We start from the raw sequence: 22912 nt of genomic DNA on the forward strand, positions 1-22912 counted from the left end.
TAGCACACAAAGTGTTCCTCCGGTAAATGGGAGTTGCATAATCTCATAGTCATAGGAACATGTATAAGTCATGAAGAAAGCAATAGCAACATACTAAACGATCGAGTGCTAAGCTAACGGAATGGGTCAAGTCAATCACATCATTCTCCTAATGATGTGATCCCGTTAATCAAATGACAACCCATGTCAATGGCTAGGAAACTTATCCATCTTTGATCAACGAGCTAGTCAAGTAGAGGCATACTAGTGACACTCTATTTGTCTATGTATTCACACATGTATTATGTTTCCGGTTAATACAATTCTAGCATGAATAATAAACATTTATCATGATATAAGGAAATAAATAATAACTTTATTAGTGCCTCTAGGGCATATTTCCTTCGGTATTCTGCCTATGTTCTCGACTTGGATACAGTTGCATGTTTACGTGCACACCATGATATCAAGTTAGGTCCAAAAAAGACTGCAAAACCACCAGTGGAGCGTCTGTCATCAAGACAACCTGCCCAATCAGAGTCAGAGAATGCACTGACTACAGTAAACGGTGATTTGCTGAAGTTCAGTCCTAAGTTCAGAGTGTGCTTAACATATTGAACTATGCGTTTTGCAGCTGTTAGATGAACATGGGTAGGTTCATGGAGGAACTGGCAGACTTTGTTAACAGCAAAAGAAATATCAGGCCTGGTAAGTGTGAGATACTGAAGGGCTCCTACCAGACTCCTGTATTTGGTGATGTCTTCTTGACTCAAAGGCTCGCCTTCTGCAAGGGATAATTTTTCTGAGCTAGATAACGGAGTAGGAGAGGGTTTGCATCCTTGTAGCCCAGCTTTCTTAACCAAGTCAGTGGCATGCTTTTCTTGAGAGAGAACAAGTCCATCCTTGTGCTTTTTCACCTCAATCCCAAGAAAGTAATGCAAGTCACCAAGATCCTTTAGAGCAAAGTCTGCACTCAAATCCTTAAGAAGTCTTGTGATCGCTTCATCAGATGAGCTAGTCACAATAATATCATCAACATATATAAGAACAAATATGCATGTGTTGGACTTGTTGTAGATGAACAATGACGTGTCGGACTTAGAAGGAACAAAACCAAGTGCTTGCATTTTGTGACAGAGGCGAGCATACCATGCCCTTGGAGCTTGCTTTAACCCATATAGCGCTTTATCAAGCTTGCACACATAAGAGGGAGCATTCTTACTCTCAAATCCAGGAGGTTGTTTCATGTACACTTCCTCTTCCAGAACACCATGGAGGAACGAGTTCTGAACATCAAGCTGTCTGAGACTCCATACTCTAGAGACAGCAATAGACAAGACAAGGCGAATAGTGGCCGCCTTTACTACTGGACTAAAGGTGTCCTCGTAGTCTATGCCATATCTATGTTTAAAGCCTTTTGCAACGAGTCTAGCCTTATAACGATCAATGGTTCCATCAGCTTTCCTCTTAATCCTGAAAACCCACTTGCAATCAATCAAATTTTTACCTTGCCGTGGGGGAACCAAGTGCCATGTTTTGTTTCTCATCAATGCCATGTATTATTCATGCATATCTTTCTTCCACTTCTCATCACACAATGCTGCTTCAAGGGTGTTAGGCTCATCCGGTTCACATGTGGAACAAACCATACCATACTTGGTTATTTGCTTATAATTAATGGGTTGAATTACCCCTTGTTGCAGTCGTGTGCGCCGTGGTTGTGAAACATCAGGATCAGTGGCCACAGAAGATCCTGCAGACTGCTCATGTGTGACCACATCGGATCCCAATGAAGATGCTGTCGGATTTTCTGCGGCTGATTGTTGAAGTAGAGCACGTGAACTTGCCGCAGAGGATCCCGCCGGTGCATGTGCACGTGCATGCAGCTCATCATTGCGTGATGATGGCGCATCCACCTGGGTCGCCGCACCGGTTGGACCCTCCCTGCGTCACGTGCCATCACGCCGCGTGTACGTCACCGGGTGGGTGGCGTGATACGTCTCCAACGTATCTATAATTTTTGATTGCTTCATGCTATATTATATTCTATTTTGGATGATTAATGGGCTTTGTTATACACTTTTATATTATTTTTGGGACTAACCTATTAACCGGAGGCCTAGCCCAAATTGCAGTTTTTTTGCCTATTTCAGAGTTTCGCAGAAAAAGAATATCAAACGGAGTCCAAACGGAATGAAACCTTCGGGAACGTGATTTTCGGAACAAACGTGATTCAGAGGACTTGGAGTCTACGTCAAGAAACCAACCAGGAGAGCACGAGGCAGGGGGCGCGCCTACCCCCCTGGGCGCACCCTCCACCCTCGTGGGGCCCACGTTGCTCCATCGATGTACTTCTTCCTCCTATATATACCTACGTACCCCCAAACCAACAGAAGCATCCACGAAAACCTAATTCCACCGCCGCAACCTTCTGTACCCGTGAGATCCCATCTTGGGGCCTTTTCCGGCATCCTGCCGGAGGGGGCATTGATCACGGAGGGCTTCTACATCAACACCATAGCCTCTCCGATGATGTGTGAGTAGTTTACCTCAGACCTTCGGGTCCATAGTTATTAGCTAGATGGCTTCTTCTCTCTCTTTGGATCTCAATACAAAGTTCTCCACGATTCTCATGGAGATCTATTCGATGTAATCTTCTTTTGCGATGTGTTTGTTGAGACCGATGAATTGTGGGTTTATGATCAAGTTTATCTATGAACAATATTTGAATCTTCTCTGAATTCTTTTATGTATGATTGGTTATCTTTGCAAGTCTCTTCGAATTATCAGTTTGGTTTGGCCTACTAGATTGATCTTTCTTGCAATGGGAGAAGTGCTTAGCTCTGGGTTCAATCTTGCGGTGTCCTTTCCCAGTGACAGCAGGGGCAGCAAGGCACGTATTGTATTGTTGCCATCGAGGATAACAAGATGGGGTTTATTTCATATTGCATGAGTTTATCCCTCTATATCATGTCATCTTACTTAAAGCATTACTCCGTTCCTTTGAACTTAATACTCTAGATGCATGCTGGATAGTGGTCGATGTGTGGAGTAATAGTAGTAGATGCGAGTCGGTCTACTTGTCACGGACGTGATGCCTATATACATGATCATACCTAGATATTCTCATAACTATGCTCAATTCTATCAATTGCTCAACAGTAGTTTGTTCACCCACCGTAATACTTATGCTCTTGAGAGAAGCCACTAGTGAAACCTATGGCCCCCGGGTCTATTTTCCATCATATTAATCTTCCACCACTTAGTTATTTTTATTGCCTTTTATTTTACTTTGCATCTTTATTATAAAAATACCAAAAATATTATCTTATCATATCTATCAGATCTCACTTTCGTAAGTGACCGTGAAGGGATTGACAACCTCTTTATTGCGTTGGTTGCGAGGTTTTTATTTGTTTGTGTAGGTGCGAGGGACTTGAGCGTGACCTCCTACTGGATTGATACCTTGGTTCTCAAAAACTGAGGGAAATACTTACGCTACTTTACTGCATCACCCTTTCCTCTTCAAGGGAAAACCAACGCAGTGCTCAAGAGGTAGCATGGCGTACCTTGTACCGCAGGCGGATGTCGACTGGTGTGGGGCCTCGACCGCCCGAGTGCATGTGTGCCCCACGAGGCCGGCACGTGGGTCTGGGGAAAGCGCGGCGCGCGCCCGCGCCTGCGGCTGCCCTGTAAGCAGGAGGAGATCCCGAGGCACCTGCACCTGCCTCGTTCGCAGGGGGCGATCCCGAGGAGGATTCGATCCGCTACAGCTGGGGAGATCCCGAGGCGGATTTGTCTCCCCTGGTGAAGCACATAGAATATGGCTCAATTTCAGCCTCTTTTTCTACAGTTTCCGCACTGTTTCCTTCTGTTGCATCAACACAAAACTCATGCACATCATTAGACGGGTTAGTCAATAGGTCATCAATATTAGGTCCCCCTTGGTCAAAACTAGTGAGATGAGAGGGCAAAAGAAGGATTTCTTTGCGAAGGAGTGCACCAGCATTGGGATGGAGGTCAGCGAATGGAAATTTGGTTTCATCAAAGACCACATCACGTGAGATGTAGACACGGCCAGTGGAGACATCTAAACACTTGACCCCTTTATGTTGTGCACTATACCCTAAGAAAACACACTGTTTTGAGCGGAACATGAGTTTGCGGTTGTTGTAGGGACGAAGGTTCGGCCAACATGCACACCCAAAAACACGGAGAGACTTATAATCTGGTTTAGTGTGAAGGAGTCATTCTACAGGAGTTTCATTGTTAATGACACGACTAGGTAGCATGTTGATAATGTGAACAGCTGTGAGAAAAGCTTCGTCCCAAAACTTGAGAGGCATGGATGCGCCTGCCAAAAGGGCAAGGCCAACCTCGACAATGTGCCTGTGCTTGCGTTCTGCGGAACCGTTTTGTTGGTGAGCATGCGGGCATGACACGTGGTGTGAAATGCCAAGATTTTGGAAGAAGGAATTTAACTTTTCGTATTCCCCTCCCCAATCCGATTGGACAACGATGATTTTGCTATCAAACTTTCGTTCAACAAGCGCTTGAAAGTTTTGGGAAACTTGAAACACATCGGATCTCCGTCTGAGGAGATAGATCCAAGAGAATTTATTATAGTCATCAATGAAAACTGACGTAATAAGTATGTCTACCAACGGAGGTAGGGGCTGGACCCCAAACATCGGAAAAAATGAGTTGCAATGGTTTGGTAGAAACACTAGTGGAGATAGGATACGACAATTGATGACTTTTAGCTCGTTGACATGAATCACAAATAGTTTCAACATAACGCTCACCAACAAACGGGAGCTTATTTTTCCTAAGCAACTTTTCTACTAAAGAAAAAGAGGCATGTCCTAAACGATCGTGCCATCGTGTGGACGAAAGCTTGATAGCACCACAAGCTTGTTTATTGAATCTTCTAAACTCCGGAATCAACAGGTAGAGCCCTCGAACACATCTACCTCGATAGAGAATTGTCCTCGTTGCCTGATCCTTGATCAAAAAGAAAAAAGGATGAAATTCGAGAAAGACATTATTATCAAAGGCAATTCTATGGACGGAAAGAAGATTTTTGTGTGCACTAGGGACATGCAAAATTTTCTTAATGTGTAGTTTCCGACTAGGGGTACGAAATATAGAGTGACCAATGTGACTTATACCCATACCTTCTCCGCTGGCAGTATGGATTTGATCTTTGCCGCGGTATTTTTCCTTCATGGTGACCTTCTCAAGCTCGTTCGCGATGTGGTTTGTGGCTCCGCTATCGACGTACCAATTGGTGTCAATACCGTAGGAACCATCAGCGGCGGCAGCTACCTTGTCATCATCTTGAGAATCAGCATCATCATCATAACGGTACCAGCAATCTTTTGCTGTGTGGCCAGGCTTCCCGCAGATCTGGCACCTCCGAGTCTCTGGACGCGTTCTGTTGCCACCACCGCGCCCGCGCCCGCGGCCTTGGCCGCCCGAGTGCTGAGGAGAGTGGCCGCGGTCATTTCCGCCGCCGCCGCCAGAGCGCCCCATGTAGCGAGGAGGGCCACGCGAGCGGGATCCACCACCCCAGCCGCGCGACGCCATGTTTGCAGAAGATTTGAAGCCGCCGGATCCGTGGAACTGGGCCATGCGCTGGTCGAAGTTGGACAGCATAGCGAAGAGCTCGTCGAGGGTCGCAGGAGTAACACGGGCGTCGAGAGCCGACACCAGAGGTTGATATTCCGCCTCCAACCCATGGATGATGTACGAGATGAGCTCATCATCCTGGATAGGCTTGTCCGCCGCGGCCAGCTCATCGGCATAGCCACGCATGACGGCGAAGTAGGAGGCCACCGAGAGGTTTTCCTTCTGCGCGTTGATGAGGGAGGTGCGGATGTTGTTGATGCGACTCGCCGATTGCGACGAGAACATGGCCGCGAGCGTCGTCCAGAGCGCGCGCGCCGTGGTGACCGTGGTCACCGTGACCAGGACCTCTTTTGTGAGGTTATTCAGCAGGTAGCCAAGGACCTGTTGATCCTCCCGTACCCATATAGGATGGAGAGAGTTGGGCGATGAAGTCTCCTTGCCATCCTTGGTGGTGACAAGGAGCTTGACCGGCTCCGGGTTTGTGCCGTCGATGTAGCCGAAGACGCCGGCACCGCGCAGCTAAGGTGTGATCTGCGTGCGCCACAGCACGTAGTTCATGCGCGACAGCTTCTCTGTGACCTGATTGTTGAGGCTAGGCGAGAAGGAGCTGGAGGAAGACATGGCTAGGCTAGATGGGTTCGACAGAAGCTCTAGATGGGAAAAGGAAAGGCTCTGACTACCATGTGCGAAGCGGAAAACGTCTTACCTCGTAGAGAGGGGACGCCGTACATGTTATAGGCAGGGGCGCGAGTCCCTGATAGCGCATACAGTTGAGATCTTACAGGAGAGGTTACAACTTGGAGATCAAGCTAGGTAAAGAAAGAATTATGGTTACAGAGATAAACCTCCTATCCTAACCGAAGGACTCCTGCTAAGATACGTACATGCAATGCGCCTAAACATGTGTGACACGTACGGCCTGTTTAACACTAGGGGGAAGGGGCAGCCTAGGTTGGCACTAAGAAAAGTTCCGCCGCAATGCCGACTGAGGGTTTTACCTGCACTTTTTGTTGCACTCCATGTTTCAAATACATCTTGCTTGTTTCAGCCGCATTTTTTAGTTGCATTCCATGTTTCAACTGCATATCACGTGTTTCAACCGCACTTTTTCAATTCATTTCATTTTTCAACTGCATCTCGCGTGTTCCAGTTGGACTTTTCAAATTGCATCACATGTTTCGACTGCATCTCGCGTGTTCCAGTTGGACTCTTCCAATTGCATCGAATGTTTCGACTGCATCTCGCGTGTTTCAGTTGGACTCTTCCAATTGCATCGAATGTTTTGACTGCGTCTCGCGTGTTTCAGTTGGACTTTTCCAATTGCGTCGAATGTTTCGACTGCATCTCACGTTTTTCAACTGCATCATGTGTCTCAACTCATTTACTAAACTTACTAAGAATTAAAAAAAACTCATTTACTAAATTTAAAACCGGAATACGTTTACTCAATGGTCGCAGCAAAAGAAGAGGGCATAAAACCCAGTCATTATGCATGCACATGACGGCCTTGCCGGTTCTTTAATCTCTGCATCTTCTATGTTCTCTCATTTTCCTTTCCATCATCGAGAGGTTATCTTCGATGCGACAAAAACATTCAGTTTTTTATGTTTTTTTAATAATTGTATTTTTAGGATTCTACTGTTCATTGAAGGAGCATACGTTCTCGTGTCCTTCCTGAACCTAGCGTGCATATTATGTAAAACAATAGCCATCAGTATCAGTATCCTTGAACCAAATGCAAGACTAGCAAGACATGTAACGAATGGACTTGATTCACTGATTGGACTTGAGCCGCAAAGAAAACAAGACAAGGCAGACAGCAAAGTGAAGTAGGGCCGTCGCAAGCACGGCCATTCTCCAGTCTGCACCACCACTCGCGCTTGCCATCTGGGCAGTGCATCCTGCTCTTTTGGCCGCTCTACTGCACCTACCTAGAGGTCCGTCCTTGAGGTACAGGGACACAAAGGGGACACTCTCGCACTGCTCCCGCTGCATTGTTGGTGAAGGAGAGGTCCACAGCTGGAGTGGATGCAGTGAGAATCAGCTGCCTTTTGGAAAGAGCGGCGTGGAGGAAAGGCTAAACATACCTCAGTGGGAGCAACTGCTAATGCTGGGGTGGGGGCGCATCTTGACAACAAGATTCCGTACGGGGTTAAAAGTGTTGAAGTATATTCTCCACTCTTCTCCCCGGATCAAGTTTTGGGGTAAATTCAGTACCCAAGAGGTCTCCATTTTGACAACTGGCCAATGTAAAAAATTGCGGCCTGCCTTAGTTCGATGTCTACTCCCTCCATTCCAAACTAATTGGACTTTTAAGTTTGTCCTAAGTCAAATTTAGATAAGTTTGACCGAGTATATAAGAAAGTTAAGATATAGAAAAATAAAAATTAAAGTGTCAAAATACATTTTATTTGCTGTTGTAGATGTTGATATGTTTTTGTAGAGACTTCGTCAAAAGAAAATTGACTTGGAACAAAGCTAGAATTTCAGTTAATTTAGAAAGGAGAAGACCTATAGGAGCATAGAACGTATCCACCTTTCTCAGCTTGAGCCTTTGAATGAAGTGCATGGGCAATTTGCCAAAGGTGAATGGTTAATGGCATGCTGATAAAGCAAAAGCTTTTTCTGCAAATTTACAGCGAACAATCAATCCTTGCGGGAATTAGGGAGGGAAAGTGCTGCGTTCGAAACAGAACCATAGAATGTGGTGGTGTTTCGCTACATCCATTTCCACATTCAATCATTGATCTTTTAAATTGACTGCACGCTCCTTTCGATGCCCAAAATGGCTAGCTGGTGTTACCTACATGTCATGTTGTACCTTGCCTACAAGTTTATATATGCATGTGATAGTAGCTTAGGCATTTTTCTAATAAGAAAACACTAGCTTAAGCACGCATGAGGTGCTCTAAACAATGCATGAGTTGGAAAACGTGAAAAGAGAAACAAAAAATAGACAACTAGAATGTTCCTTTGATCATGTGAGAATGAAAACACCGGGCATTGCTGAGAAGAGGCCTTTAAATGGTGTAAAGCAAATGAGCATGAAATTTGAGGTTAAGGGTTAGTTGATTTTTAGCGAGAAAGGTAGAGACAGACAGAGAAGATGCACTGGGACATTCAAAAGAATTTGTCCATTAGGTTGGTCCCCGTGTGTTATTTCGTACATGAGCAAAAAAATAATTCCCCATCCTACAAAATTCCTATGATTCGATTTTAAGATCCAGACTGTAGGAGTAGAGACTTCTTCTTAGTAACTGCCCAACTTCCCTGTCGAGACTGCCTAACTTTTGTGTCGATGACAATTTAGTCAAACCTCTGATTGATTTTAGTCGACCCAAGTTTTTTTTTTTGGGAAAAGGAGGCTCACCCCCGGCCTCTGCATCTGAAAAATGCATGCGGCCAAGTCGGCCCGAGTTTGTTTCCAACCAGTTTCACTTTGTCTACTGATTTGAATGAAAAAAAAAACGAGTATTGGATCTATTGCTCGGGATTGTAATGATTTACCTGAGTAGTCAAAATCCATTGCTTGGTCCCAGGTTTCTTCTGAAACTTGGCTGTCCGCTATTGGAACAGATAAAGCTCCTCCTACAGTGGATGTGCGCAATCTCGCTGTAGAAAACTGGGACAGATCATCCAGCTTCTTTCACTTCTGTGTCAGAAAATATACCAGTACTTGGAAAGAAGGAAAAGGCTCTTCTCCGCTTTGTGGATGACAGAACAAGGCAAATCTGAGAACTCTGGCCTGCTTGCAATATTCAGAGCAAAGGCAGGGACAGACACAAACCACAAATAACACAACCACATCATCATTTCTACTCGCTCCGTAAAGAAATATAAGAGCGTTTAGATCACTAAAGCAGTGATCTAAATGCTCTTATATTTCTTTACAGAGGGAGTATTTTCTAATTCCAGGGGTCTCAAAGGTTTTTTACCTGCTTCGTCCTCGGCAAGCAAATTCCACACCAGAGCGGTCTGAGAAATCCGCAAACTGTGAAATGCATGGGAGTATTAACACAACGGTCAGTTTTGCTTTAGCAGGCAGCTACAGACATTCTGGACAATGGATCATAGCGACAGTGACAATGCAGCCGTTGAAAGAGACACCGGGCTAGTGGTAAGCAACACACATGCTCCCTCATTCCCCTTTCTCTTTGGTACCACAAACATCATGATACAAATCTTGCACTAGATCCACCCAAAAAGAAGTGGAAGGAAATAATGCTATCCAACGAAATGTACGACGAGGAATCGAACATCATAAAAGGAAAATAACAAACAGATGAAGGCGCTGGAGGAGCACACTGATGAATATTATTGGTCGTGCGACAGAAATCATTTACCTGCGGAGGGCTTGATGGTCTCTTCGGGTCCAAAGCAGCGTCACACCTCAATTCGTCACATGCTATGTCAACAACTCTCCTGATATGTTAGATCGCCATTTACATGTATCCGGATACAGTAGAGTACTTGTAAACTGGTCAGTCTACCAGTACAATCATAAATGCACCAGAGCTCTGACGAAGATGAACTGAGAGTATCAAAGTCCACAGAAGTAGATTCCCGTATCTCTGACGAAACATACTTCTTGTTAGAGTTATATTAAGTGATGTCTTTTGGCCTTTTACATTCTAGTCTCTTGGCATCCTTTTGTAGCCTTTTGGCATCCTCATGTATGTGTATATATGTTGGCATTGGCCTCCTAATAACATAAGTTGCTATTCCAACATGGTATTAGAGCCTAGGTTTTCTCCGGCGCTGCAACTCGCCTGACGATCGTTTTTTCTTTCCAGTCTTCTTCTCTCGATCTCTTCTGAATCGATCTCTCTGCAGCTATCGATGTCAGATCGATCGATGGCAAGCAAATACACTGCCACTGCTCCCTCTCGTCCGGTGCTTTTCTGATCCAAGTTGATCGGGACGCCCGCCCAGGACGCCGGCCCCGCCTCCTCCCGGCCAGGCCGCCGCGGCCCTGCCTCCTCCCGGCCAGGCCGCCGCGGCCCTGCCTCCTCCCGGCCAAGCTGCTGCCGCCCTGCCTCAGGCCGTGTGCGTCCACCTCAGGCCGTGTGCGTCCGCCTCAGGCCGTGTACATCTGCGTCCGCCCTGCTCCGTCTCCTCAGGCCGCTCCGCTGCCGTACGCACCCACGTCCGCCGGTTCCTGTTCCCGCTGTCGTCCACGTCCGCCGGCCGCCGGATTCCGTCCAAGATCTGCCGCCGGCCGTTGCCCGTCGGTTCCCGTGCCAGATCGGCTGTCAGGCATTGGATCCATCTCACGGTAGACGTGTGTTTGACTGGGTGGACTGCATCGATTCACCTGCTTCGTGTGTGCGTGCGCGTACTCCCTGTGCCGCGCATCGCTTTGCTTTGGGCTGCTTGCGGGCAGCCGGGCTTCAGTTGGCCTGCTTCTGCTTCCGGCTGCCTGGCTTGAGCTCTGTGTTTTCTCAAAAAAAAAAAGGAGAAAAAAAAAAGAAAGAAAGAGAAGAGCACCATGTCTTTGGCGTTATCTGGCTATGTTGCCATCCCGTGCTGCCCGGTGATATTTGATGGGGCTAACTATGCTGAGTTCGTTGCCTTTATACGCATTCACATGCGTGGCATTCGTCTCTGGGGTGTTCTTTCCGGTGAGGTCCCTTGTCCTCCGCGCCCAGTGGCTCCTGTGGCTCCTACCCCACCGCCGACGCCACCGGCTCTTGACACAAATGCTTCTGATGCTGATAGGGCTGCAGCCAGGGTTGCTGCTGATGATGCAGATGCCGCTTATGACCAGGAGGTCTTGGATTATTCAAATGCTCTTTCTGTTTATCGTGACGATCTGGCTGCTTACACTCAGTGGTGTGATGATGATGCTCGTGCTGCGACTGTTCTCACTTCCAGTGTTTTGCCTCAGTTTGCTTCTGAGTTTATAGGCCTCGGTACTGTCTTTGAGATGTGGACTCATCTTCGTCAGCGCTATCAGCCCTCTGGTGATGCTTTCTACTTGTCTGTGGTCCGTCAGGAGCATGCTCTTCAGCAGGGAGACTCCACTATTGATGAGTTCTACACTCAGAGTTCTGCTATCCGGCGCCAGCTTGACTCCCTTCGCACTACTGTTTGTGGCACTTGCCCGTGTTGCCAGACTGTGAGGTCAGACTTGGAGTTTCAGCGCGTCTATGGGTTCTTGTCACGGCTCCGTGGGGAGTTTGAGCCTCGACGTGCTCAGTTGTTTGCTCGTGGCCGTGTTCCTATTTCTGAGGTGCTTTCTGAGCTTCGTGCTGAGGAGACTCGCCTTCATGGTGCTGGTTTGCTTCAGGTTCCCTCTGTGCTCGCTGCTCGAGGTGCTACTCCACCAGTGTCTTCTCGCTCCAGTGCTCCGCCGCTTCTGCCCACTCCTCTGGGTAGTGAGGTCCGCTCTCGTGAAGGTCGCTCTCGTCCTCGTACTCATTGTGACTACTGCAACAGGGATGGTCACCCCGAGTCTGACTGCTTCAAGAAGAAGTGTGATATGCGTAATAGGGAGCGCAATTCTTCTTCTGGGACTCGTGCTTCTTCCTCGACGCTGTCTACTGTCTCCTTGACTGAGCAAGATATTGTGAAGCTCAAGCGACTACTTGCTGCTTCAGGTTCTTCGACAGGTACTACAGGCTCTGTGACTGGTGCTTCTAGTGTTGAGCGACCATTGTCTACCCAGTCAGGTACATCCCCATGGGTTCTGGATTCTGGAGCTTCATTTCATATGTCCTCCGATTCTTCTATCTTGTCCTCTCGTAGATCTCTCGATTTTCCAATTAATGTTCTTACTGCTGATGGTACTCCTCTTCCTGTTGCGAGTCGAGGCACTCTTGCCACTTCTTCCTTTTATGTTTCAGATGTTTCTCATGTGCCTCGCCTTACCATGAACCTATTTTCTGCAGGTCAGCTTACTAATTCTGGTTGTCGTGTCATTCTTGACGTTGATTCTTGCACTATCCAGGATCGTCACACGAAGGCTCAGGTTGGGGCTGACCCGCGCCGCCGTGATTCTCAGGGGCTTTGGGAGTTGGACTGGCTTAATGTTCCTTCCGCTACCACCACACTGGCCAGTCCATCTGCCTTCGCCGCTTCAGCTACCAGCTCCTTCCAGCAATGGCATCATCGACTTGGTCGCCTTTGTGGTTCTCGACTATCGTCTTTAGTTCGTCGTGGTCTTCTGGGGCCTGTCTCAAGAGATGTCTCCTTACAATGCCAGGGTTGTAGGCTTGGTAAACAAGTTCAGTTACCTTATCCTACTAGCGAGTCAGTGTCGCAGCGCCCTTTTGATTTAGTACATTCAGATGTGTGGGGTCCGGCTCCCTTCTCTTCCAAAGGGGGCCATCGCTACTATATTATTTTTATTGATGATTTCTCTCGCTACACTTGGCTTTACTTCATGTCTTCTCGTAGCGAGGTTCTCTCTATTTATAAGCGTTTTACCGCCATGGTCCACACTCAGTTCTCTACACCTATTCGTGTGTTTCGTGCTGATTCTGCTGGCGAGTATATCTCCAAAATGTTGCGTGGTTTCCTTGCCGAGCAGGGTACTCTTGCTCAATTCTCTTGTCCCGGCGCTCACGCTCAAAATGGCGTGGTTGAGCGCAAGCATCGTCACCTTCTTGAGACAGCTCGTGCGATGATGATTGCCGCCTCTCTTCCGCCTCATTTCTGGGCTGAGGCTGTCTCCACTGCCACATATCTCATAAACATTCAACCCTCATCTGCTCTACAGGGAGGTATTCCTCTAGAGCGTCTTTTTGATCATTCTCCTGATTATTCTGCTCTTCGGTTGTTTGGTTGTGTTTGTTATGTTCTCCTTGCCCCCCGAGAATGCACCAAACTAACCGCTCAGTCTGTTGAGTGTGTTTTTTTTTGGGCTACAGTGATGAACATAAGGGTTATCGGTGTTGGGATCCTGTCGGTCGACGGATGCATATTTCTAGGGATGTGACTTTTGATGAGTCTCGTCCATTCTACCCACGACCATCCTCTTCGACCTTTTCAGTAGAGGATATCTCTTTTCTCACGTTTCCTGATACACCTCCCTCTATGCCTCATATTCCTACTCCTCCTTCTCGTCCCACTATTGCAGATCCGACACCATCTTCTCCTATCGTTTCTTCTCCTTCCTTATTGCATGACACTCCACCTTCATCACCAATGTCTTCTCCATCTCCATCACCTGCGGTGGTTCCCTCTCATCCCACTTTTCCTTTTCATTATACCCGTCGTCGACCTGTTATGGATGAATCTACTGACATGCCATCTACTTCTGGTGCACCGTCTTCCTCGTCCCAGCCGACTTATGGTCTTCGGGCTCGACCTTGCCCTCCTCCTGACCGCTATTCTCCTAGCCGATACGGCCTTTCGGTTGTACTTGAGCCTACCTCTTATCGTGATGCTGTTGTTCATCCTGAATGGCAGTTTGCGATGGCAGAGGAGATTGCCGCACTTGAGCGCAATGGCACATGGGATCTGGTTTCTCTTCCTCCCCGTGTTCGTCCCATCACTTGTAAGTGGGTCTATAAGATTAAGACTCGCTCTGATGGTTCTCTTGAGCGTTATAAAGCTCGTCTTGTGGCTCGTGGCTTTCAGCAGAAGCATGGTCGTGATTATGATGAGACTTTTGCTCCTGTGGCCCATATGACCACTGTCCGCACACTTTTCGCCGTGGCCTCTGTTCGCCACTGGTTCGTGTCACAGCTTGATGTTAAAAATGCCTTTCTTAATGGTGAGTTGCATGAGGTGGTTTATATGCAGCCACCACCTGGGTATTCAGTTCCTGATGGCATGGTTTGTCGTCTTCGTCGCTCTCTCTACGGCCTTAAGCAAGCCCCTCGCGCTTGGTTTGAGCGTTTTGCCTCTGTGGTCACTGCTGCTGGTTTTTCACCCAGTGATCACGATCCAGCGTTGTTTGTCCATCTTTCTGCTCGTGGTCGCACTCTTCTTCTTCTATATGTTGATGACATGATCATCACCGGCGACGATTCTGAGTACATTGCCTTTGTCAAGGCCCGTCTTAATGAGCAGTTCCTTATGTCTGATCTTGGTCCTCTTCGTTACTTTCTTGGGATTGAGGTTTCCTCCACCTCTGCTGGCTTTTTTATTTCCCAAGAAAAGTATATCCAGGATCTTCTTACTCGTGCGGCTCTTAGTGGTGAGCGCACTGCTGAGACTCCTATGGAGCTCAATGCTCACCTTCGTGCTTCTGATGGTGAGCCCTTGTCTGATCCGACACGTTATCGTCATCTTGTTGGGAGTCTTGTGTATCTTGCTGTCACTCGTCCGGATATCTCATATCCTGTCCATATTCTGAGTCAGTTTATTTCTGCTCCCACTTCAGTTCACTATAGTCACATTCTTTGCGTTCTACGATATCTTCGTGGCACGATCTCTCATCGTCTCTTTTTCCCCCCGTTACAGCTCCAGGCCTATTAGGATGCTACGTGGGCTAGTGATCCTACGGATCGCCATTCACTTTCTGCCTACTGTGTCTTTCTTGGTGGTTCCCTATCGATATCTTGAGAGCTCAAAATAAAATTAATAAAAAAAATACCCTACATAACATATCCAACTCTTCTTGGTTCAGGGTTTTCCGTTTCCGAAGACTAGTAAAATAGGCGGATTCTGGAACCCCAAGGATTCAATGGCTTTTCTGATGGTATGCCTTTAGGAATCTCTGGTACTTTCAACTTTATGATTGTATTCCAGGCAGAGCACAACATCCTTACACAGAGGAATGGAAAAAATCGCGGAAAACCGAACTATTATACAATACTTACCTTATGTAACAAGGTGGGATTATTTAGCTAGCTTGTTTCCAATATTCAGCAGCTTGATCAAACCAAGCTTCCGCAATTTCCGAATCACCTTGTAGAATGGCCTGTTCTCCTCGGTCGGAATAGGAAGTTCCTTCCCTTAGAACCGTACTTGAGAGTTTCCTACCTCATACGGCTCAGAAATTAGACGAAGAAACAGACTGCAGTTTCTCGTTCGAGTGCAGATGCCGAGTTGCGAGCTATGGCTCTTCTGACGGCTGAGGTGACTTGGTTACGATGGTTACTGGAGGATTTTGGTGTTTCTGTTACTACACCTACCACCCTCCTGTCAGACAGCACAGGTGCTATCAGTATTGCACGGGACCCCATGAAGCATGAGCTTACCAAACACATTGGTGTTGATGCTTCTTATGCGCGCGCTGCTGTGCGGGATCATGTTGTTGCTCTTCAGTATGTGCCTTCTGAGTTACAGCTAGCGGACTTCTTCACGAAGGCTCAGACTAGAGCGCAACATGGATTTCATCTCTCCAAACTCAATGTTGTGGATCCACCATGAGTTTAGGGTGTGTGTGTGTGTGTGTGTGTGTGTGTGTGTGTTAGAGTTATATTAAGTGATGTCTTTTGGCCTTTTACATTCTAGTCTCTTGCATCCTCTTGTAGCCTTTTGGCATCCTCATGCATGTGTATATATGTTGGCATTGGCCTCCTAATAACATAAGTTGCTATTCCAACACTTCTGACCATCTAGATTATCAACAAATATGTTCTGAATCAATGTGAATCATGCAGTTCCATACGCTCGATTCACATTCAGATCACCGAATAATACTGAACGAATGAACATGCCACAAGATGCAACTGCTTCCATAAATTTGCAGAAAGGATTTTCTCAAGAATAGAACTTAAGTGGTTCTTCCAGATCCAACTGTGGATAGTTGCTTACGGTTCCAGTTACAATGCTGAGCTGAGCTGTGAGCTAACATGTGTACTAACCTAGCGCTATATGAAGCATAAGTTTATCTCTTTACAACACCCTATTGTACTTTCTAGAGTACAACAAATTATATCTAACACAGGCCAAAAATCGCTGCTATTTTCTGTCACCTCCACCCCTTTCCTTTAGGTATATGCAAACTGGCAGTATTCTGCTTGTAAGGGAGAAAACCTTTACATGGCAGATGTCCCCTGCACTATATACTCATCATCTTGCTGCTATAAATGACTGCACAGGAAAAAGGAATTACATAAGCAAAGCAGAGTGTTATTTCTTAGGCCAAATCAGGTTCATGGGAAGTAAATTTGGCAACTGGTTTGCCTATGTTTGTGCAGGCTCATCCACAACAAAAGTTAAAGGTCCTGAACTCACTGAGTTAAGAAGCTTCAGACCGGCTCCGCGTGTAAACTTCCTTGCAAAGAGGAAGCAAGGTGCTGGTCTCTCATTACTTGTGCACCACTCTTTTCTATATTCGGTCTCATAATATATATTATCAATATCCTACAAAAAGTATAAAGAGATAGACCCTCAGTGAACAGTTAGAAATTGTCCTAGGCACTTCTTACAGGCAGTTTATTTTACAGACATGCATCTTATTATGCCAGAACTACCGCATGGAAATCAAAGTATGTATCTCTCATCACCGATTTTGCCATCGATGTAGCTAGATATCAACTTATATCAAACTCAGCAAACCAAAACAAATAATAAAAGCATACATGGTTTTTCTGTGAAATACAAAAAAAAAATACAATCATCTTTCTAGGGAATACAGTGTTCAGATTTGACAGAAACATATACCTTAATGGATTTTATAAGTGCGGGTGTAGCATCAGAGACTTTGTATGTTACAGGATGCCATCCACGCCTTTCACGATCTTTAGAAGATGATAGATCCCATGCGCTATGTGTAACTGATCTCCGCGTAAGCTCTTCTTCAAGCCCATTTTGCTGTAACAGAGATAGGTCATGTGCATTTGTGTAGAGAACAAATTCAAGGTATGTTACAATGATTATTGACTTACTGCAAGCAATGTTTGAACATAGTGCTCATCTGGTATGCAGTTATGTGCCTTCCATGCCTCAGCAGGCTGGGTAAAATGAGGACATGTAACACGTAAGACTACCAATTGAACTTTTTCCAGTGAAACAACCATAAACAAATGTACTTATTGAGTTCATAAGTAAATCTTGAAGGCTTAGATAATTATTTGGTTAAGAAAATATTTTAGGAAATATAAGAAATACAGTAGACATATGAGTAGTGGTTCTATGTACTCTTAAGAAGTTAAAGTATATGCCGTGCTTAAAATTTGGCTTCACTACATATACGTACGGGAACATGGCGGCAGAAAAGGTTATTGCAGAAATAACACAGATTATGAGATTAATCTAACTTTGGTTCCACTTCCGTATACGAGATCCTTGTGAGCGCACAAACTATCACACATAGTGTTATCTATTTTCATGTATAAGCTTTAACTTGTCCATAGTTTGAGAACAATACCTCCTTTATATTTGCATACGTTGATGAAAACAAACAAAAATCAATTCATTTGGACGGGTACTAGTTAACATTATAGCAAATACAGGCACGGATCAAGTTCATGCCTGCAATTCATGTCACAGGAATAAGGCCAGATGTTAACATCCAGAACCCACAGGAAAACAAATGGCGTGATGAACACAACCTCTAATCTGTCATGTATTCTAGACATACTCCAGGTACAAACTGCATCCAAAACAAGCTTGAACTATTTTCAGAGAAGAAGAAAAGACAGCATGAACCACGGTACAAGATACTCCAGAAATAGATGGATCGGTATTTTGTTAAAGGGTCTCACTTACAATAGGTTTATCCCAGTCCCGCCAGAACTCTGGTAAGGGCCTTCTCTGCAGCACATAAAAGATATACTTTCTTTAATAAGAACAGGCACAGAAAAAAAAAATCAAGTTCCCATGTATGTACAGATGGAAAAACTGTCATTTGTACATGCATACCCTACAGCACCATATGTAAGTACAGATGTAAAAATTGTCAGAACTTAGTAGAATAATAAGAAGTGTGCAACTATTTAAGTGCCATTATCTTGATGATGCGAAACTACTACCTTGTGAAGTTATGTCCATCTATGAACTATGTTACAGTACTGAATATTTCTGCACATAGAACATACAATTATTGAGGCACGTACCCTGCAATGCTTCTTGAATTCTGGCAACACCACATCGTCATAAACCACAACTTCAGCATGCTTTTTAATCAGCACAGCCCACTGTATGGCGAGTTAGGGCGGCAGAGATACAAGAATGAGTTTGTTAGACACACAAAAATTCAAGTTAAACTTTTGTTTTCCATCTTTCTTCTTTCATCAGTAAAAGCGGAAAGGTACCTGTGAGCCTTTTCTCCAATTCTCCACCGGGATGATTGGGTCCATTCGTGGATTGTACCTGCCCTGTTTTGTATCGGCGAAACTGCCAGCATTACACAATTGGATGCTATTAGTCAGACTATAACATCAGCTAAAAGAAAAGCTTACATCTTAATATGAACAGATCTGCAATATGTTATGCTAGCAATCCATCCAAAAGGTCAAGGTGCATGAAAACACTAAGACAATGTAAAATGGAAAAGGATATGATGAACTTATATTGTCATTCATAAATACTGACTGATACTCATTCTTAATCAAGGCTAGGAGACATAATGCAAAACTGAGATGTTTATACCTGTCCACAAAGCTGGTTGATGCAGACATTATGTAGTCATAAGTGTAGTTGAAATTGTACAATGGTACACAGCTGGCAGAGAGAGAAGATCCTAGTAAGCACGAATTCAATATTAAGATCCAAATACGTTCATAAATGATGTGCGCAGTACATAACCATTTTGACGAAAACAAGTTTGTAAAAAATAAATGTCGGATTGTTGAGTATTAGTAACTGTTGAGTCAAACACCAGAGCCATGTAGAAGCTCTCAAATTTGCAACAGACCCAAATTTGGTAAATAGGTATAGCTATACATGTGGATTACCATTATAGGCACTTATCCGAGACAACCAACAGAACATAGGGACAATTGGAAAATATAACCCAGGATTCACTTCCTGCAAAACAAATGTTCTCTCCAAGTCACAGAAAACACGGTTATGAATAACCTGGTTATCTACTGATTGTAAAAGTAGGATTTCCTGCGAGCAATAATAAGCACTTAAAAAATACAATTAGAGTCTACCAGTATGTTTAGGTGGAAAGGGAAACAACAGAGGGATCTGAACTGGACCTAAATGTGAATGACATGAAAATTCCTTTTTTAAGGGCGTGGAGACGGTGTACAAAAGGGGAGAAAACTCGTGACTGGTCTAAAGGAAAAATGTCCAATTATGTCTTAGCACTACCACATTGCAATTTTTTTATATACAAGCTTAGAAGTGCATTTTTAGCGGTGTGGTCCATTGTTGGGTAGCTTGAAACCTATACCCCCCGCCGCCCCTAGTGTGTATAACATGTTTGGCAACTGGTTGAGGTGCATTGATAAAAAAAATCTTTCCATATCCTTGCGGGGGCGGAAGCCTTGTGTTGGGCTTTGTGGCTTTCCATGAATGATGTGGTTTTTAATAAAAAGAGTATTTCATCTCGTGTGTAAGTTATTCAGGCATGTACATGTTGGCACCGTGCGTGGTTTATCATGCAAAGGTACGTATCACGAGTTTCTTTTTTCTGTAAAACCCTACTTTTGTGTTCTCTCGGACATGTTGGTTGTGTGCATGTTATGCAGAGGTTGGGCTCAGTGTGGTTGTATTAGCTTGATATAACGATTGAATGAAATTCCATTTATCTAAAAAAGTTAAGACAATTTACATGGGACAACACAAGAAACGGGTACACAATCTCAGGACATGATACAGCAGATTTTCCACTTTACTAATTAGTGTATTGCAGAGAAATCAAACACCACATAATTGATGTGTTAAACAGTACAGGTTCCCCCGTTAGACCTTATCTTCATTGATTTCATTCTTTTGTGCAAATTGCCATTCTAAGAACAGCCTCGAACTGTACCTGTCGGACACAAAAACGAAGCGCTCATTGAAGGGGTCCTTGAGTGCATGGCTGAGAAGGATTCGCTCGGCCTCGATCATGCTCGCCTCACCCCAATCCACCTGAAAGCCAAAAAAGTTAAAATCATATCGGCAGTAATGGAGCATCGCACGCAGAGTTCATATGGTAGGAGCTTCCGACACTAACCTGGACGCTGTTGTTGACCTGCCGGTTGTAGAAGAAGCGGGAGCGGGTGGTGGCGCGGGTGAGCACGAAGCCCGGCCGCGAGTGCACGAAGATGGAGAACCTCCCTTCATTGTCACCCTGATCCGCATAATAAGAATCACAATGCGAGTTGAGATTAATTCACTCATTCGCTCCCGCATTGGTGAAATCGAGACGGCAATCGGGAGATGAAGCGAGAAGGGCGGGGGGACGTACACGGAAGAATGCGTCCCAGACGAGGTCGAGCGGGAGGCGGTTGCGGGCGATGAAGAGGAAGGCGACCCTGGCGTTCCCCGGCGGCAGCGGCGCCTCCTCCACCTCGGCCAGGACCATCGGCTCCTCGTTCCTCCCCCCTCCTCCCGCCGCGGCCGCCTGCTCCTTCCCTCCCTCCGCGTCCAGCGGCGGGGAGGAGCCGTGCAGCAGCAGAAGGAAGACGCCGGTGACGCAGAGGCACAGCACCAGCGGCACCGCCGCCGCCGCGCTCCTGCCGCCCCTGCCGTACGAGTGCCGCCGCGGCCTCATTCCCCGAGACGGGTCGGGAGGCCTGCAGGCTAGTACCCCGTGCTATATAGCAGTATTACCGGCTCACCGCCGGCGACGCTCTCCCGCTCGCTGCATTGGGGGGGAGCAGAGCGTGGCAGAGCAGAGCAGAGCGGAGCGGTGCGCGCCTCAGCTCAGATCTCGAGCTCCCGCGGCTGCGCGGGGGGAGTGTGGTGCGGTCTCGTGGTCTCGGGAGGTTGGTGGTGGTTGCAGTTGCGCCGCAGCGGGGAGGCGGGGGATCGAATCTCGGCAGGCTCCGCTCGCTCGCTCGCCTGCTTGCCGGGGCAGCGCGGCAGCGGCAAGTAAAGCTAAGCAGTCTCGTGAGAGATACTCCTGAACGGGCGTGCCAACCACCTACCGGGAACGGGAACGGGGACGGTGCGGATCCACGTTCCAGTGAGGTCGGGGCAGCAGCAACGGTGCGGATCGAAATCCCGAAGAGGGACAGGGAGCAGCAAAGGGCCATGTTGTGGTCTGACAGTGGCACGTGGACTTTCCATTATTCACATTGACTAGCCCGTCCCAAAGTTGCGTCAAAGCGACACGCCGGTGCCGACCGACGTGCTAAACGGAACCGACAAACCGACCGCAGCGTGCTTACTGACCCATGCGACGTGTGACGAGCAGTAAAACTGGTTTAAGAGGGGTGTAAAATTGGGCGGTAAAGTACAAGGGTGTGTAGTACAATGTTGTTGTTTTACAAGTGTCACGCACGATTAGTGTTGCGGTGGAAGAAAGAGAAACTAGGGAAAAAGTTTTGCATTCTTTTAATTAAGAAGATGATGTTGTTCTCAAATTAAGAAGACGATGTCTCAGAGCAACTACAACATAATGAAAACATTAGTCAGGAGCTCTTTCCTCAACAAGAAAACGCCTCAGCTTTATCTTCTCCTCCCGCCGGCGCCGCCGACAATCCGCCTTATCTTCAATGGCCTTTGGGCGAGTATTTACAAAAAAACTACCACAATTCGTGAAACCGTGCCTCAAACTACCACTTTACAAATTTGTGCGGAAAACTACCATTTTTGTTCTAATCTTTGCCTAAAAACTACCAAGTCAGAAATGTGGCCGATTCGACTCGTTTAAGCGTGATTATGACAGGGCTGGCCCACGTGTAAGCATTGACATGATAATAATAGTCAACCCCGCTAGGTCGACCGTTATGACAGATGGGATCCATGTGTTCACTGGGACATTTCTACAAACACTTTCTATGCGTAGTGTCGCCGGGCCGGCTGTGGGCGAGCTGCCGCCGCACCGCCGAGCAAGCGAGCTGCCGCGCTGGCTGGACTCCGCGTCGCTGGGCGAGCTCGCCGGCGACCGCCGCGCTCGAAGCTGGCCTCCGCACGAGCTTCCATTCCGGGTGAGCTGGCCATGGCTACGCGCTGGCCTCCGCGACCTGGCCATGGCTGCCGCCGTGCTCGAAGCTGGCATTCGCGCCTCCGGCCAAGCTGTCCTGGGTCGTGGCGGCGGACGGGTCCGTGGTCATCTGCGACGAACGCGCCATGGCCAACGCCGGGAGTTCTGCGGCTGGTCCTTCCGCCCTTCCCGCCCGGCTGCATGTTCGGCCGCGATTTTACATCGAGGAAATTGGAGCTAGCTAGCTCGATTCGTCCGAAGCAAAAGTCGATTGGAGCCTGGCTATTAGAGCTAGCTAGCTCAATTCGTCTGCCATTGAAAGCCACCGGAGATCTCCATGGGGAATTTTAGAGGAAGATAGTGAATTTTAGAGGA

General features: G+C 46.6%; 2 protein-coding genes across 2 annotated transcripts; one reads left to right on the forward strand and one right to left on the reverse strand.

Annotated features, from left to right (window-relative positions):
* The first annotated feature begins 9919 nt into the window (after nucleotides 1-9919).
* LOC120967621 (uncharacterized) lies at nucleotides 9920-13163 on the forward strand. Its single transcript, XM_040394008.2, has 2 exons — nucleotides 9920-12281; nucleotides 12560-13163. The coding sequence occupies exons 1-2, from the start codon at nucleotides 11099-11101 to the stop codon at nucleotides 12589-12591; spliced, it is 1215 nt and encodes a 404-aa protein (XP_040249942.2). The 5' UTR covers nucleotides 9920-11098; the 3' UTR covers nucleotides 12592-13163.
* A 3057-nt stretch (nucleotides 13164-16220) lies between these two features.
* Nucleotides 16221-21507, reverse strand: LOC109781853 (glycosyltransferase BC10). The gene is made up of 11 exons (XM_020340450.4): nucleotides 20855-21507; nucleotides 20621-20737; nucleotides 20435-20535; nucleotides 19102-19173; nucleotides 18765-18846; nucleotides 18567-18647; nucleotides 18220-18264; nucleotides 17397-17462; nucleotides 17173-17322; nucleotides 16744-16872; nucleotides 16221-16599 (listed from the first exon to the last, which is right to left on the reverse strand). The coding sequence occupies exons 1-11, from the start codon at nucleotides 21158-21160 to the stop codon at nucleotides 16579-16581; spliced, it is 1170 nt and encodes a 389-aa protein (XP_020196039.1). The 5' UTR covers nucleotides 21161-21507; the 3' UTR covers nucleotides 16221-16578.
* Nucleotides 21508-22912: the final 1405 nt, after the last annotated feature.

This window comes from Aegilops tauschii, chromosome 1 (assembly GCF_002575655.3).
Source record: "Aegilops tauschii subsp. strangulata cultivar AL8/78 chromosome 1, Aet v6.0, whole genome shotgun sequence".
Taxonomy (NCBI): Eukaryota; Viridiplantae; Streptophyta; class Magnoliopsida; order Poales; family Poaceae; genus Aegilops; species Aegilops tauschii.